Here is an 18,391-nt window from a genome sequence, read left to right on the forward strand (position 1 = left end):
GGCGAGCGCAGCGAGCCACCGAGCCCGAAGCGTGGCGAGCGGACGCGGATACCTTCACAGTTATACGCGTCCCCTCGCGGGCTTCACAGGTGTCCGTGGCGACGCCGACACCTGTGAAGCCCGCGAGGGGACGCGTCTACCTGTGAAGGTATCCGCGTCCCCTCGCGGGGCTCGCTGCGCTCGCCACGCTTCGGGCTCTGTGGCTCGCTGCGCTCGCCACACTATTATATTCTCACTCCACGCCCTAGTGGATAGTAGGGCATGAAAAGGTCGGAGGACGCGTACCGCCGCCCCTCGCGGGCTCGCTGCGCTCGCCACGCTTCGGGTTCGCGTGGATCGTGGGGTGGCGTTAAAAATTGGGGGGGACATTTAAGGGTTAATTGTGCTTATTTGGGCTCTGTGGCCCATTTAACATTGATTCCTAGGGCCAAATCGGGTCCATTGAGGCATTTAACAGTCAAATCGCGGTCAATCAGCCTTTTTAACATTGTTTCCTATGGGAAAATCGCGGTCATCGCGGTCATCGCGGGCATCGCGGCCATCCCGATTTGCCCGCGATGACCGCGATTTTTACCCCCGACGACCGCGATTTCAATCGCTGGCGCCCTTCTAGGTAAAGAGTACCATTTAAAATGTAAAGCCAATATTTCATATTAATGTGTCATAGAACAAAAGCTTTACTGAGAATAATAATATCCATTAAATTCTTAAAGTGCTTATTTATTAACTAAATATTATGGTTGTAGATTTATCAAAGCCTGGAATGAGATAAAGTGAATTGAGATTAAATACCAACCAATCACCTCCTGTCATTTTTCAGCACATCCTGTAAAATGACAAGTATGAGCTGATTGGCTGATACTTCATCTCTCATCACTTTGGGGTAAATTTACTGAAGCATGCAAAATAAGGATGTTGCCCATATTGAACAATCACATTATGTCTATCATTTCTCTATTGCATCATAGAAAATTATAAAAAGAATCGGATTGGTTGCTTTGGGCAACATCGCCTCTCATTTTTAGAAACTTGTGTCTTTCCAAGAGTTGAAAATCTCTCCTGTATTTTTACCGCAATCTGTTTTCTGTTTCCTGTTTCCATAATAGGTAACCAGGATGATAGGGAAGTGCTTCTCTAACAGGAAACTATTGCCAAGATTCATTAAACAGGGGCAAGGTCTCTTTACCATGCTTAACAGGCTCCACTCTTTGGCTATTCTGATTCTATTAGGTCCCCTTAGGTCGCGGTCCTAAAAGAGCATCAATTGCCTGCACCTGAGCAGGCATTATGGAGATAATACATTTTAGCAATCTATTGCAGATTTTTACATGAGCAATGAACTCTGTATTTTACCTTTGTTCGTTATATGTAAAATATTCTTGGTATTAAGTGATAATTAAAAAAAAAATCCTGATAAGTGCTGCCACACAGACTCAGCCTTTTTCCTTGCAGAAATGAACCTATATGATTTACAATCAAATATGGCTGCCAGTAAGCAGCTGACAGAATTTAAAAAAGAAATATAAATATATATATATTTTGAAATAAAAAATTCGTTGCAGGGATTGAGTTGAGCAAATGCTTATTTTTGTCTATTTTCCACAGTTGCCTTGAAATTATTGGGAAATACATGATTTCACAAAACCCAGCCGTTAAACTTAACATATCTTTGGTTAAAATATGTTTATTTAATTTTTTGTCTTTTAAATATTAAACAAAAATAGAATAGATGACACTCTACACAGCCTGGTGACAATGACTTTATAAAAGCTACATAAATAACCTAAAACAAAATTACTAAAATATCATGAAGAAAGCAACTGATAAGAAAATGTAAATGAAAACATTGATACTAAAAAGGTAATGTGCTCGGGAAGCAGTAGGGTTTATGATTTTTGGTTCCCTTTTGATTTTTAAGTAACCATTTTTCCTATTGTGTCTTTATTGCTTTTCCTTCTTTTTCTCTCTGTCTCCCTTACCCACTATCCTTCTGCCCTTTCTAAAGTTTACATTTCAGTTAATTTTGAGAAAACAGGACATGTATTATGAATGTATGAAACATATTTGTTACTACTATGCTGTAATTGTGAGTCTTCATTCTTTTGGCATTTTACTACACTGAAATGTGTCAGTTGCATACATTCATCCACCTTACATGCAAAATAGGATATTATATTAACTATGTACACCTTTTCAGAATAATAAATTGTTTAATTTAATATGCATAAGAATTGTGCATTTATCTTGAAAACCGCAAGCTCTTACCAAAAAAAGACATTTAGTTATAAATATTTTAAATAGTTTAAATACATATTTCATACCAAGAATATAAAAATAGCATTTTTTTCAGATAAATAAATTAAGAGGTTTCATTAAAATGACAAATAACGTGCAACAACTAACCACCATCTACCAACTCTATTTGGTTGATTGTCTAGGAGATGACATGCAGAGATAATTGTCCTTAGGTCTTCTCTGAACTGACAAATAGACAGCAGGAGTCATAGTTACCTGAAGCAAGCTTTGACAGTGCTATTGTTTGCAAATGACAGTCAAGCTCTCACAAAAGAGCTTTTGCTTTGTGATACAATAAATCCCTATGACATATGTGGTCATGTGTTCTTTTGTATATGACTTCCAGCTGTTCTGACCCTCAGGGTATCCAGTCTGTAGCAAAAGTCTGGCTCACAGACCAATAGCTTACATAACCAACAAAAACACACCCACCACGCATCAAAATAAATATGGAAAGGTACTGTGCTTGTTTGGGATTATATTCCATTTTCCATCATGGTTTCATTTAAACCAACTTTGAGTGTATCTTTGAAGTCTCATGCATTTCATAGAGACAATGTTTCTGCTTCTGCTGAATATTTCTAATCATTATACATTTATGGCTTTGTCATCTTTATATTCTAGTGTACTTTTAACAATGTCATGGGTAAAATCTTCTGTAGACTGTCCGGACATTACAGTTGTCCCTTCTATATCCCAAGAACCTGGCAGATTTTCAAGGCTTAGTGAACTAATGGCTCCTTGGCTGAAGCCTTCCTCCGATCTACTGGGCAGCACAAGTTGCAAAGAAGTGTCAGACGATGAACACATAGATGGAGAAAGAGTTGCAGAAATAGACTGCAGAGGAGTTAATGTAGTGTCTGAAGGAGGTGATGTGCTCTTCATATATGGAAAATGATCTGCCTGAATAACTTGATAATGTGAAGGGGAATATCCAAGGCCTGAAGTATAATAGTATTCACCTTCTAATGTACTTTCTACATTTGATCCATTTCTTTGGGGGCTGCTGCCTACACTGGCTGGATCCATGTTCCACAGGTCAGATACAACTGTTCCTTGGCACAGTTGTGTTGGGGTTCCAACCAATGTCTCCCCTTGTCTTTGCAAGTAAGGTTGATTTGATGTCCAAGTCATTCTAGTCTGTAATTGTTCTACTGGGGAACCTATCGTAGTTGCCATTGCATCTAGGACTGTGCCATATGTTGAATAGTATCCAACTGGTCTCTGTGCTGCCAGTAAATTTTCTAAAATATTCATAACAATCTTCATATCCTTGCCCATCTGGGAAACTTCTTGCGTTAACGTACTGACCTTCAACAATAAAATAAAGATATTTGAATTAAGTTGCAAATACAGATTTCAAATATGTGTATATCATAGCATAACATTCAGAGCACTACTTTTTTTAAAAGATGAATCTTACACTGATTACTTTCTGAGGTTAGAAAAATTGTTTACATATGGGACCTTCTGTTCTTGTCATGTAGTAACTTTTGAATTAAATATTCTTTGGACATCAGATGTTTTATGTAGCACCAATACACAATGAAGTTAAATACTATTCCATCATTCTCATTTGTCATTGGCCCATTGGAGATTACAGTTTAAACTTCCTACCACACTTGGGTCCATTTTTACAATGGCAAACAGACCCACTATACCAGTATGTTATTTGTGGTGTTTCCATAAACAATTGGAACCACATTAAAGAACCTACAAAAACAAAGGGAAACATACAATTTCAACACAGATAGGCTCCTAGTTGGATACAGTGGTGGTGCCAGAGATGAGGCTGCAGCTCAGTTCAAATAGGGGAGTCACACCCACTGCCAGTAAATCCTGGACTGCCATGTGAGGCAATGTTTCGGGTGATAGTTGGTATGGCTACCTTATTTTGAATTTTGGACAGCGCCACAGCGGTTGCAACTGGTTAATAATATCCCAAATAACCCCAGTAAATCATCAGTGCCAGCTACTGAACGATCATGTTGCCCAGTGGATGGATGCTGGTGTACACAAGAAAATAAAATATTTGATTGAAAGAGATACATTGAAGTTGCCTATAGCAACAAATCAGGTTATTGCTATCATGTACAGTATATAGCAGTCTAAAAAAAGTCAGTTAACAGCTGTTTGCTATGGTCAACTTTTCCACTTTATCTCTTTCGAATGTCTGATGCGTCATCCCCATGGTCAGGTGATGTCAGCCACCCGCCCCCAGCACACTGCGTCACGGATGGATTTACATGGGAGCGGCCACTGTTTGCATAAGGAAGCCCATGAAATGCTGGGCACTACCATTTCAAAGCACCCCTGCGCAAACGCCGCACTGACAGTGCCGATCAGCGAAGGTACTCGCATAGAAGCTCTGCACATGGGCATAATAACCGATTATGTGCATGCACAGGGCGCAAACATCGGTCCCCGTGTGAACCGGTGGCGGACCGATGTAATTAAAATAAGGGCACATGTTTGTAAGCTTTCAGGGAAATAAGGATTTGATATGTGATACAGTATATGTTGCAAATTCTTCTAGGCAGATTGCAAGGGTTCTTGGTGGGCTATATGATAGTCACAGAGCAATGATGATCTGTGGTAGGAACACTGTGGGAGTGTAGAGAGAACATGTAAAGTTATGTGTACACTGTGTTTAGGGCAGGTAATTGGGTACAACAGCTAATGGAGGTCATGCAAAATAATTACTATTACACTCTCACTTTGGCATCACCCACCCAACTAAACTATACATTGATTAACAGCCTTACCTTTCAATGAAACTCAGATTAAGCAAGGATTTCAATTTACTTTTTAATTATACAACTATTTGAGGTCACTTTAATGCCAACCATTGGATGAAAATAAATAGAGCTATTTGTAAAGAATGATGTTACTCTGTCATGACAGTATTTCCTCATTATAAAAATAAACTCAGCTGTCAGATTCACAGATAATGTGACAGGTACATTATTTACTGACATTCAATGTTACAAATGTCACCAATTAGCCTGAATAATATAATTGCTTAGTTGATCTGATCTTGATACACATTTGACAGTTGAATAAACTGATCTGATGTTGGTTTGTAAGAAATGTTCTTGGTGGTCATTAAAACTGCAGTAAGGATTTTAGTATAATAATTTGATATGAACCATTTATACTCTATGTGTAGATTTGCTGTATTTCTAGTATAACAGCTCGCTGCTACTGTATTACCCATGCAACTGCTAATTCTCATAAAGCACAATGCAGGCTTTTAATGGAATTAAGTAGGCCTTAAAGCACTGACATTGATGTGTAGCATTATTCTTGTATGGCATTGTGATGTCGACACTATGAATATAGCCATTGTTATTGTCGATCTTTTAACTACATCTCATCAAGGGTTGCATAACCAGGTTTTAGTCACCAATACTGATTGCATATGTTGCTTGAGCTTTAAAATATTGTTACTTTAAGTAGGAATGTTACACCTGGTGGAAGTCAGAGGAGCATATTATTGCAAGTCTCATGTTTAATGCAGATTCGAAAAATATATTTTTACCTAAATACTTTAATATGAATTTATCAATAAGACCTTGCAATGTGTACCTGACAGCCATCACATGCGTCAGAAGGAGCAATAGAAGTATCCACAGGACCCTTCTCTGAATGAATCTGCAGTGTGTAGCCCACAGGTTAATGCCTATCCCATAGGCATTAGCTCCCGGAGCCGCTGAGCGATAAGATCAGTGATGCGCTCAGCTTCAGCGGATGCCCGGCTCCTGCTGCCCGGCCCTGCCTCCTTCCCCCCTGCTGTGTGCAGCGTGACCTTGTAATGTCATGCCGCACAAAGCCGGGTTGCCGGGGGCAGGGCCGGGCAGCGGCTGATAGACTGTGCAGCGGCGCTGCCTGGACCGGGGGAGCGCTCCCTAAAAAAAAAAACGGCACCACTGAAAGGATTGATTGATAAATGGGCCTCATAATGTGGAAGAAAGTGAAAAATGGCTATGTATATATTCTCTACAAACTTAAAATAGTGAATTAATAAAAAGCAAAGCTTGTAAAATACCTCTCTCTAGTTTAGCCATTTCCAAGCTTTGATAAATCTTCCCCTAAAGCTTTACTGAAAAGAAGTTCAACTAGGCTAAGATTGTAATTCAGATTTTGGAATATTGTATTAAGGTGTTGTACATCATTATCAAACCATTACAGCTAGTGCTGTTGGATGTATGTAGGGATAGACAATATAACATTGCAACTTTCAGTAACAATGCTGGTAAAGTGATCTACACATCATGGAGACTGAAGGCAACCAGATCACTAGCAGCACTGGCCATCCTAACTTCAGGCCCGGGAAGCGCTGAGCTCTTCCAGGTGGCGAATTGTAGTTATCGGGAGAAGTGGTATGGGGCATGCCAGGTGCTCTGATACTGATTCTCCCCATTGTATGACTTTCCCAGAGTATGATAAATGACAGGGGCTCCTATCTAGAAGCATGCCAATTTGCAGGCCATGTATTGGCCATTCCGATACTTGCAGCTATCGATTTTAAAAGCTGCAGGTGTAGTTGCCCTATCTCCACAGTTGAGTCAGCACTGTCCCTGGCTTATCCGGGATGCATGTGAGATCTCATGTGAGCAGTGAGGTCTTGAGCATGTGCACTGGAGCCAGCCAGGCATGGAGACACATCGTGTCAACACTAAGCTGACATGATGTGTGCTCTGACATGGATCGCTGCAGTCGGAAGTGTTCAATCCCGCACTTTGGCAGAAAAGATGTTAATATTTGTTATTGATGTAGCTCCCTGTTCATCTCGGTAATTAGGGCAAAGCAGGAAGTGCAATGACATCACCATATACCACTATAATACCTCTCCCCCAGATTTTCAAAGAAAAATTCAATTAGAGTATGCCATTACAGTTCTAAACATTTCACATATGATTAACTCATGTAGAGCAAATAAGTTACAATAATAAATAATGTGTTTCTGTAGATTGTTAAATGTTACATAGCCTTCAAAATTCTAGGAAGTAATCCTTTATATTTCATAAGTCAGATGTATTCATTTTGCTATTAAAATTTTATGCTGCATACGAATCGGAAGTAATCCCTGGTGTGTTTTATTCACAAGTCCGTTATTTTCTAGTAAAGTGACTAATGCCAGCCAGTTATTTGTATTAGTTTTCATGGATTAAACTTTCCAGATTCATTTTTGTGCACTTTATTTAATGAATTAGATGTTCTGTATGCTGACTAATATCCTTAATGCACCATTGACGTGTAACAAAAATAATAAACATTTTTTAGGACTGTTAACAGCACAATCTTTCTGGAGGTATGGAATGGCTGAATGAGTTATTGCTTATTAACCATTTGAGGGTCAACATCTCGCTCACATTTGTTATATAAATTAAAAAATGCTGTGTAAAAAAAGATTGTATTTCCTATATAAACATTACTTGTCGTTATGATGAATAAAAATGTTTAAATGTTTGCGTGGCAATTTTTACACCTTTATTGACATATCCACTTGACACTCAAAGGGTTAACTTTTTTGCAATCACATCAATATACAGTACAATTGACTTAGGTGTTACAGTTAATGTTTCTAAATTAGATTGCAAACCTAAATCACACTACTTCAATAAACTTTCTCTTATTTCATTCAATTTATCAAGTGATTTTATTACACATATCGCAATTCATCAATTAAATCGCTCTGAATAATTTTCTTGGAACTAGAAATGGTTCAGAGCAACAAATTGATCAAGTCTTCTAGAAGATAATAGATAGTATCTGATTGGTTGCCCATAGCAACATCCCATGTTAAATAGAACGCCCAACTCTCCCGTTATGTTTTTGATTCAGCACTGGAGATATACCCTTATATTATATGGACTTGTATTAAGTCAAGGATTTCAGTAGATTGGACATAATAAATATATTAGGTACTTGTTTCCTAGTACGGCGCCAATGATTTTAATTGTATGAAATGCGACCAAATCGCAATGCGATGCAACCAAATCGACCAGATTTTTAATTGTACAGCCACCCTCATGGCTGATTACAATGTTAAATACCCCCACAGACCCGATTTTAATTGTATACCCACCCTGATGGGTAATAACTATGTCAAATGCCCCCCCATTGTTAACGCCACGATCAACGCCAGCCCGAAGCGTGAGCCCGCGAGGGGCGGCGGTACGCGTCCTCCGACCTTTTCATACCCCCACTATCCACGTCGGCGTGGAGTCGACTTTATATAGTGTGGCGAGCGCAGTGAGCCACGGAGCCCGAAGCGTGGCGAGGGGACGCGCATTTCTTCACACGTATTATGCGTCCCCTCGCGGGGCATGCGCATTACTTCACACGTATTATGCGTCCCCTCGCGGGGCACGCTGTGCTCGCCACGCTTCGGGCTCGGTGGCTTGCTGCACTCGCCACACTATATAAAATCAACTCCACGCCAACGTGGATAGTGGGGGTATGAAAAGGTCGGAGGACACGCACCGCCGCCCCTCCGGTCGGGTTGACGTTGACCGTGGTGCTGCATTAACAATGGGGGGGTATTTAATATTAATTAACCATCAGGGTGAGTATACAATTAATATTCGGGTCTGGCGGGCATTTAACATCGGGTCCAATGTAAAATCGGGTCTCAGGAAGCATTTTTACATTGGGTCCAATGTAAAAATCGGGTCGGTCGCGTTGCATTGCATCACATGCCAATATAATTGTACAGGAAACGTCTTTAAAGCCCGAAAATCGGGTTGTCAGGTCTGATTGGGTCCCATCGCATACCTTAAATTATGGTATGCGATGGGACCCGACGGGCGCCATGCTAGGAAACAAGTAGCAAATATTGTAAAGCTTTGAAAAGTGATAAAGTGGAGATTTATATAGTACCAACCAATCAGCTCATGTCATTTTTTAAACACAACCTGTAGCATGGCAGATAGGAGCTGATTGGCTGGTATTTTATTACTTTAAATGTTATTACTTTTCAAGGCTTAGTACATCTGGTCCATAGTGATTACATTAAATGAAAATTTATGTCTAAATTGCAAAATGCTATGAAAGAGCTCAACAAATGGTTCCTTCTGAAATGATGTGATAATAACCATCCATTATGTATAAAGCATTTTCTTATCATTACTTTCATAAATTATTTGAAACTTTCTACATAAATAATTAAGATAATGAAATAGAATTTGGACATACCTCATGGTTAAGTCGAGAAACCTGTTGTTTGGTTTCTTCTGCTGTTATAAAAAGCATCGCTGGGTTGAATTCAGTAATTTCTGCTAACATAATTTAAAAAAAAAGTCAGATTAATAATCAAGTTTAAAGCAATATTGGGTTTTATAATATGATTTGCAAGAAACCAAAATCAGACCAAATTTGACCAAATTAAGTTGTAATTTGCACAAATGAGCTTGATATTTTCACTGACCAGTTGCTTAGTGTGGTTGCATAATACAATGTTAGAGAAGCAGTTGCTGGAAGGATATGTTTTGGCAGCTGAGTTGGGTTAAAGGAAGTGGTTGATCCTAAAGGAATTGCCCTCCCTTGGCTATACCATATACAGTATACTGTAAGTACAGATGGAGCGCAGTTTATGCTTGCGGGGCTGCACTCCCACAAGAATCGCCATCCGCTGGAAGGGGGCAGGCGTGCATGAGAAGCACACGCTCCCCGCTTCCATGGTCCCCATCGCCGGTTCCCACCCCACGGTGGCCTGGAGAAGCCAGCACCAGGGGGGTCTGCAGGGCACAATGAAAAAAACTGGGCTTTATAGAGGTGTACAGAATATATATATATATATATATATATATATATATATATATATATGCCGGGGGAGCGCCACAGAATGTTTGGCATGGGGGAGCAACATTTATACTGTAGTTACGCCACAGCATTTACATACGTGATAAGAAATTATTGTTACATTTCCTTGTTAAGATTGCATGGAGAGAGTGTACCTAATGCACAGTCTAGAGCAGGGGTGGGCAATTATTTTGGCTGGGGGGGGGGGGGGGCACTTAACTATTCCAGTAAATATTAGAGGGCCACACACAAAATTCATATTATTCCACACGGTGGCCCTTATTTAGATCTGATATATTATATCATATAATATATATATTGAAAAACAGGCTGACTATATATATATTGAAAAACATTATTATTTGTTTTGTAGGGAGCAGCCAGCCCATAGCACAGAGATAAGAGGAGAGCAGAGACTTTCTCTGTCTCTCCTCCAAGCAGTCTCCATCCACATGGCACACGCTGCCCGGGATCCCGCCTCCTGCACTCTGCCCGGAATCCCGCCTCCTGCAGCCTTTCACAGCAGGTGGCTCAGCCAATCACTGAGCCACCGGCATCTACCTAGCACACTATGGGACAGCTGAGCCATCCCTCGGTTGCCCTGCACTGGTGTGCGGCGCCGGCTCAGCTGTCAGCTGTTATGTAGTGCCGCTGAGGAAATCCTGGCCAGTTGCCCCCGTGTGGAGTGCAAAAGATGTGCTCAGCGCCATGTCCTCAGTCAAGATCAGGTCATAGCCATAGTTTGCCCCTCCCTTGGTCTAGAGGAAAGTCGTCCATAGTTTGCCCCTCCCCTGGTCTAGAGGTACGTCGCAACCATCAGACACAATGTCTCTCTGCGACCATAGCCTGAGTTAGTCTAATCTCACTCAGAATGACTTTTGCAGCCTGGCCTGCAAGGCTAAGAAAACTGAATTAGGCCACTATAATGTGGGTTGGAATGCTTATGAGAGCCAACCCGAATCAAGGCCTATGTTTGTTACAAACTCTGAGCAGGTGTATGGCCCTGTCCCCTACTGATTCAAAACTCACAAATCCTGAAATGTCCTTGAATTAGTTTGTATTCAGTTTCAGGCCCACAAACAAGAGAAATTTTTTATTTTATTCTAATTATTTATGTGGACATCAGCAACATATTTCAAATTGCTTTATAATTAGATGATTCTGTTTTTACCCATCAGTATCATATCCACATAGATCTTATCATAATTTATACTGTAGACTGTATACAAGGCAACCATGTGAATACTGCAGTCTCCATGCCAACAGGACCCAGGTATGGATTGACTCAAAGGTAATAGTGCACAACCATTTGTTGTTTGTTTGAAACATTTTGACACATTAATGAATGACACTTCATTGATGATCTTTGTATGAAGACAGTGGCGGATTCAGGGGGGGGGCACCCGGGCACGTGCCCCCCCCTGTCATTTTGTAGCTGAGGAACAGGGCTTTCCAACGAGCCCAGCCCCGTGTTTCTAGTCCCCCGGGAACCGAAGATATCGCCTGGCAAAGCTGTAACGTTTTTTCCCCATAGGATAATATGGGACCCGTCAATTCTGACCCCTACCCGGTTCCGACGACTGCCAGTTCCCCACCTGGCATCACAGAAGCTTGAGGTTCATTTCATTCAATTCCAAATCGCTAGGCCTTCAATATGATACCAGGCTGGTCCATATCGGTCAATTGGTTCCAGAGATATTGCGTGTAAACCGAATTTTTTTTTTTTATTAAATTTCATAGCTGTTCATGTTCTTTGAGGGCAGATTACTCTGGAACCAAACGTTCCAGTTTCACTGGACCAAAATCATTCAAAGCCCACTCAAAATTTCTTCAATATGATACTTTTCTCATGTTAATGGGTCAGTTGGTTCCGAAGATATAGCCGGTTAAATCAGATAACGGGTTAAAGGGAGGGGAGTGGTGGTTTTCTCTCCCCCTCACACCAGAAAATGCAGGGACTAGGCTGGTGTAAAAGGGGCCAACCTGGGAATGCATTTTGTGGTGTGAAAGGGGTATTATTTCAAATAGCCGGGACCTGCAGTGCTCTAAATACAGCCAGGCTCTGCCACTGTCAGTGGCTATCACTTCTGCCTGGCGGCAGCTGTCCCCCATTTACCGCGAGCATGTATTCCCCCTTGGCAATGAGCATGTAATCCCACATGGCAACGAGCATGGAACCTCTGGCAATGAGCATGGAACCCTTGGCAATGAGCAAGTAGATAAGCAGCACTTATGTAGCATAATTTTTAATAGGCATTATGGTGTTTGGCATAATACATAATGGACATAATGGCGTGTAACTTAACATGTAATGGACATTATGGTGTAAATGTTTAAAGCGCGCCTTTGGTGGACAATGTCGCTGTTTATGAAGTGTATTGTGAATTTTGGCTTAATCTGTATGGCATTATGTGAATTCTGGCTCAATCCGTGTAGCATTATGTGAATTTTGGCTCAAGCCATGTGGCATTATGTGAATTTTGGCTCATTCCATTTGTCATCATGTGTATAATGGGGTCTAGTATTTTTTTGCATAATGTGTAGAAGTTGTATATGGTGTTGTACACTACACTCAAGGACACGGCCCCTGTAATGTGGCCACACCCCCTTTTCCGGAGCGCGCCTTCTGCGAGCGCACAACTACATCCATCACTTTTGTCGCCATGGTGGGCCTGCGTACTTTAAATGCCAGGGCCTATTTTTAATCCCATTCCCACCCTCTCTCTGACGCTCTCTTAGCATGTACACTGGCACCACTAACACTGCCCCTCCCCCACCTAAATCCTCTTTTATCATGGTGCCCCCCCTGTCATTTTATCCTGGATCCGCCCCTGTATGAAGATGCTAAAATTTCAATTTAAATGAATTACAGGTCCATTCCAGGAGCGACCCCGGCATTTGTGGTCTGCATTCTCCTAATGTGACCTGGGTCAGTGACAACACACGGACTTGGGACAGAGCGACGGTGCATCATCGAGGGGCGGACTACACCCGGAATGTTCACGGGGCCAACCTTGGAAAAAAGGCTGGTGTGAATGGGGTATCAAAGAGCACTGATGTTGGCCAACACACCACCTCCCATGAGATGGATCAATTACATGCAAGTGCATGGTTGCAGTCTAGTTACCAACCAGGAACCCCCATTTCACATTTAATTAACTTTGATTTGGCGCAGTAAGCTTAAATCCACAAGAAATGTCTGCAATCGCACTTGAATCAGCCCCAGTTTTGCTAATTACCATTGCATTAGTTTCCAATTAAGTGAAAATATAAAAAAGAAAAATATTGTTATATTATTATTATTGTTTGAGTATCAATTGAACCTGATGACTCCTTTCCAGATACCATAATGCTAGTAAGTAATGCTAGTACAATATTCATATACCAACATGCACTTACAGGATATATAATAAATGCACAAATGTTGGCAGAGATACGAAAATAAAGATTGCTAATATCATATTAACATGTAAATAAAAAAATGCTAAATTAATATTTATAATTATACATGTAAACGGTATAAAGAACATTAAATACATTCTCAATTATTTTCAGACAATTGACAGAACAGTCATGCTGACAGCAGCTATCCAATTACAAGAACATAGCAACAATAAGAAAGACACAGCAGGAAGGTCACGCAGCGGTAAAGAAGTTACTTGCCAGCAGTTAAGTTAATGAATATGTTCTTGAGAGAGATTTGACATAGCATCACACTGCTGCAATGTACAGTATGTGTTATTGAAGAAACCCTTTTAGCACAATATACTGTAACACACTGTAAAATGTTTTCCCAACATATTGAGGTCTAAACACTAAAGGAACAACATTGATTGACTTGCATGCTCATATATAACCAGAGCTACAGTATATCTGAGAGCCAATTTAAGAATCCTGAAATGTAGTTTTGTTATCATTTACGCTCAGTGGTGTAACTATAGTGCCGCAGACCCCACGTCTGCGGGTGCTATTGTTACGCTGCCGCCCCCTTACAGCAGACAGTTTTTGAGGATGCTAGATTAGGCGGCGGCCTCCTCTAGCATGCTTAAAAACAGTCTGCTGTTAGGGGGCAGCCATTTTATGAGGGACATTTTTTATAAGGAGGATGCGCCGGGATGCAGGCTAGTAAATCTGACTCCCGGCCACAGCAGATGCAACGGCAGACCAGTGTCCCATCCACAGGGGTAAGGAAGGGCGGGTGTGTGTCTTAACGGGGGGGGGGGGGGGGGGTGAGTCTTAACTGGGGGGCACCGAATTTGTTGTTACGCCACTGTTTACACTTGTGCATGACGTATTGCAATGAGCTGAGCTTCCTAAAGTCAGGTGGACTTGGCAAGACTCTTTAAAGAAGGTAAGACAAACAAACAACAAAAAAATTGTAGTTTAGATGCTTTAGACAAGATATGACATCAATCACAGTGGAGATTTGAGCAGATCTAATTTTGCTCTGTTTCCAAGAGATGCAGGGTTCATTCAATGCAATAGTCAAAATTTTTGCTTCACAGTTCCACACTCTTTGCCTCCTGATTGTGAGACGGATGGATCTATGGGGGTTATTTTGGTTCACTCTTTCTGACAAATTCCTTCTTAGATGGACAAAACCTTGTGCATTGCAGGTGGGGCAGATGTAACATGTGCAGATATAATTCGATTTGGGTGGGGTTTTACTTCAAAGTGAGATCTATTTTGCAGTGTAAAAATAAAGCAGTCAGTATTTTCCCTGCACAGAAACAAAATAACTCACCCAATTCTAATTCTCTCTGCACATGTTACATCTGCCCCACCCGCAGTGCACATGGTTTTGTCCATCTAAGAAAGAATTTGTCAGAAAGAGTGAACCAAAATAACCCCTATGTTCCCAGAGGCAAATTGCATGTTTATGCTTACAGCACATGCGTGGATGTAAATTACACATTTTTGTCTATCTCAACTGGATGGAACTTGACTGGATCTGTTCTTCCTTGAAATATGCCATTCAGTGCTGCAACTGGGCATTGATAATATAGTTGCAGATAACTGCCCTAACTCGTGTTGATTGTCATGGGTGTGTATAAAGACCTCTGTTTGAGTCATGTGTACGGTAAAGGGAAACTTATTGATCTAGTAGCATCTAGTATAGGGATGGTGCGAGTAGCAATGTTAATGATGACATTTGTAGAATCTGGCATAAAATTAATTGGCGGTGTGAATTTCCGCTCGAAACCACACAAATCCCTGCATTAGTCCAACAGATTTTGCATTATCATAAGGTAATAATTAGGCTTCAATGGCTGCCTGTACTAAAGTCCTTTTGGAGGCAACTTATAACCTGCCCCTATATATGTATATTTATGTTCCATATTAGGCATCACTTAGAAGTAATTCAGTAATATATCTGGGAAGCAGAATACTCCAAATCATTCTGCTTTGTAGTCTGAAATTTGAATAAAGCAAAACGATAGGGGGATCTCTATGGAACACCTTTGTTGTTTTAGAGAGAGAGTTTATTTCCACAGGCAATATGTATTTATTGTATCGAGGAAATAAAATACAGCTTTACAGTGAAAAGAAGTGTATTACATCAACATTTCCATCGAGAATGTATATGGCTGTACCAGCGGCGTAGCTATGTTTTGGGCGCCCCCCCCCCCCACCGCCCATGCAAACCCCCCTAATCCCCCGCAGCCTTACCTTTCGCGCTGGTCCCGGCGGCTCCGTTCTTCTGCTGAGGACCACCACTAAATGGCCGCCCCATACAGCAGACAGTTTCTGTCTGCTGTATGAGGGCGGCCATTTTGTGGTGGTCCTCAGCAGAAGAACGGAGCCGCCGGGACCAGCGAAATAGGTAAGCCTGCGGTGGATTGGGGGGAGGTGTAACTATAGCACCGCAGCCCCCGACGCCCCCATATGCACAGCGCCCCCCCGCGGTGCTATAGTTACGCCACTGGGCTGTACAGTTTTGAAGAGCAGTATAGAGATTAGTGGGAGTATTTTGGTGGTGAAGAATGGTTCTGTATTCCTGATGTTGTTTTTGTTTTTGGATAGATAGAGGGGCAGACAAACGATGCTGTATTGTTAACTGTTCATATTCTATGTGGGTATTTGATGATAAGAAAGATATTATTATTATTATTAGCCAAATTCTGCCGAAGAAACTTGGGAAGCTCTTTGTGCATCATACTATTTGGTCTACCAAATAAAAGCTGACCTATGTCTCAGTGTTCAAGAATTTTTGTTATTATTTGTATCATACATACACACAAGCATTTATACATACACAGACACATACACAATGTTCAACAGTTACGAGGTTTCTGAAAATAACCTTTCTAAAAAAGGGTCGGCCCTCCCCTCACACTCTTTTGTCTGTCAATCATGTTGAGGTGTTTGCTGTTCAGCATTGTGATCACAGGACCCGCCTTACTTATGAGCGATACAACCTGAATTGGCCCATGAGTCCTATGTATTCGCAATAGAAAAATTGTTAAACATACAGTACCTGAAACATTTTGATTCATTCGTGCTTGTTGTCTCAGCTGGTAAGCTTCAAAGTCAAATGCTTGACCTTCATCATTGCCTCTATTATCTTCGATCCCATCAACCACTCTATTAAAAAAAACAAAATATTGTTATAGATTATGTGAAATGTGTATAGGTTAATATAAAAAGTGTCATTAGTATCATTGTATTAGTGTCATTGTATCACAAGTCTGTGACATTTACTCATTAACAGCTATTTATATTGCACACAATTATTATGCAGCGCTTTACAGAGAATCAGTCCCTGTTCAGGTGAAGATTACCATCTATATTCTCTGCCATATGTACACACATACTGACTCAGATTTAACTGTAAGAAAACCCATGCAAAAATTAGGAGAACATAAAAACTCCATACAGCAACCTCTACAGCAACTATTTCCAAATAATGTCTTATTGTACTTTGAAGCACCATGCTATGATGTATTATAGTACTTTTAAAATAATTACTATATTTTCCCACACTGCCTCTAGGAGTTTTCTCATTAAATTTGGTTTATTTAAAACAACTGATGGTCTGCTGTAATTATGGACACATCATGGGTTAAAGTGAGTCGGAACAAGGCGGAACTGTGTTCTGTATGGTCACCTTGCCCCAAAGTGTCTGCCTGCAGCCTGCTTTGCTATAAAGGAGACAGCTGGGCAAAGCGGTGGAAACCAGGATGTTTCTCTTAGAGCCAGGGCTGGGGCCACCACTAGGCAGCTTTAGGCATTTGCCTAGGGCGCCGGCCACTGGAGGGCGGTAATGAGCTGCAGGAGCCAGGAGGAGCAGCAGCAGGAACAGGAAGGTTCCCGCGGAGCCGAGGAGAGCAGGAGCCAGGAGGAAAGCACCTGGGAGCATGGTGAGTGATTCTACCCTCACCCCTGGAGCCCGCATCTCCCTCCAAACACACACACACCCCCACCCGGAGCCTGGCCGGAGCCGCCCCCCCCCCCCGTGGAGCGCGACGATACGGCCGCATCTCCGGCAGCATCCAATCACCCCCCCTGGAGCAGGTAAGCACCGGGGCGCCAGAGTGCCCCCCCGCCTGGGGCGCTCCGGTGCCTTGCACCGGCCCTGCTTAGAGCAGGTCCATCCATCCGTGACTCGGAGGTGAGGATATTTTAAATGACGTGCGTGGGTCGCGACTCGCGAGCCAATTGGAGGTGTTGCTGTCTGATTGGCTTCCGGGCTATGAGCCGGGCCTGGCGCATCATTTTAAACAATCACGGTGTAGAGTCAGCGTGGAGACAGCCGGGTTTCTACTGCTCTGCCCGGTTGTCTCCTTTACCAGGGGTTAAATGCACAGTGCCAGGGGTTAAATGCACGGTGACAGGGGTAACATTAGATGTACAGTGACAAGGTAGAAGTGTGTGTATTGCACTCACTGGGTGCAGTGAGTGCAATACACACACTTCTACCTTGTCACTGTACATCTAATGTTACCCCTGTCACCGTGCATTTAACCCCTGGCACTGTGCATTTAACCCCTGGCATGGAGCATGTTACTTCTGGCACTGAGCATGTTACCCCTGACACAGAGCATGTTATCCCTGGCATTATGCATGTTACCCCTGGCACTGTGCATGTAACCCCTGGTACTGTCCATGAAACCCCTGGCATCGAGCAAGAAACCATTGGCATGGCACTGAGCATGTAGACCCCCTGGCATCAAGCATGAAAACACTAGCAATGAGCATGTAGGTAAGCGGCACTTATGTGGCATATTATGTAATGGGGCTTTACAGTGTGTGGCATTATGTGTAATGGGCATTACGATGTGCCAAATCT

The 18,391-nt window shown here is 41.9% G+C and overlaps 1 protein-coding gene across 6 annotated transcripts in view; it reads right to left on the bottom strand.

Annotated features, from left to right (window-relative positions):
• Window positions 1-458: 458 nt before the first annotated feature.
• The window catches only part of KCNH8 (potassium voltage-gated channel subfamily H member 8), a 323,204-nt gene continuing 305,271 nt past the window's right edge, over window positions 459-18,391 (bottom strand). For 4 of the 6 annotated variants that reach the window (XM_083188766.1, XM_083188770.1, XM_083188765.1 and 1 more), the window contains 3 exons: window positions 16,580-16,686; window positions 9,496-9,578; window positions 459-3,606 (listed from right to left, as the gene is read on the bottom strand). In XM_083188766.1, the coding sequence (XP_083044892.1) occupies window positions 2,884-3,606; window positions 9,496-9,578; window positions 16,580-16,686 (913 nt within the window). In that variant the 3' untranslated portion in view covers window positions 459-2,883. The remainder of the gene's footprint in view (window positions 3,607-9,495; window positions 9,579-16,579; window positions 16,687-18,391) is intronic. The other 2 variants (XM_083188768.1, XM_083188771.1) reach the window with 1 other exon arrangement.

The sequence above is a fragment of the Crinia signifera genome, chromosome 5 (assembly GCF_055691185.1).
Source record: "Crinia signifera chromosome 5, ASM5569118v1, whole genome shotgun sequence".
In the NCBI taxonomy this organism is placed as follows: Eukaryota; Metazoa; Chordata; class Amphibia; order Anura; family Myobatrachidae; genus Crinia; species Crinia signifera.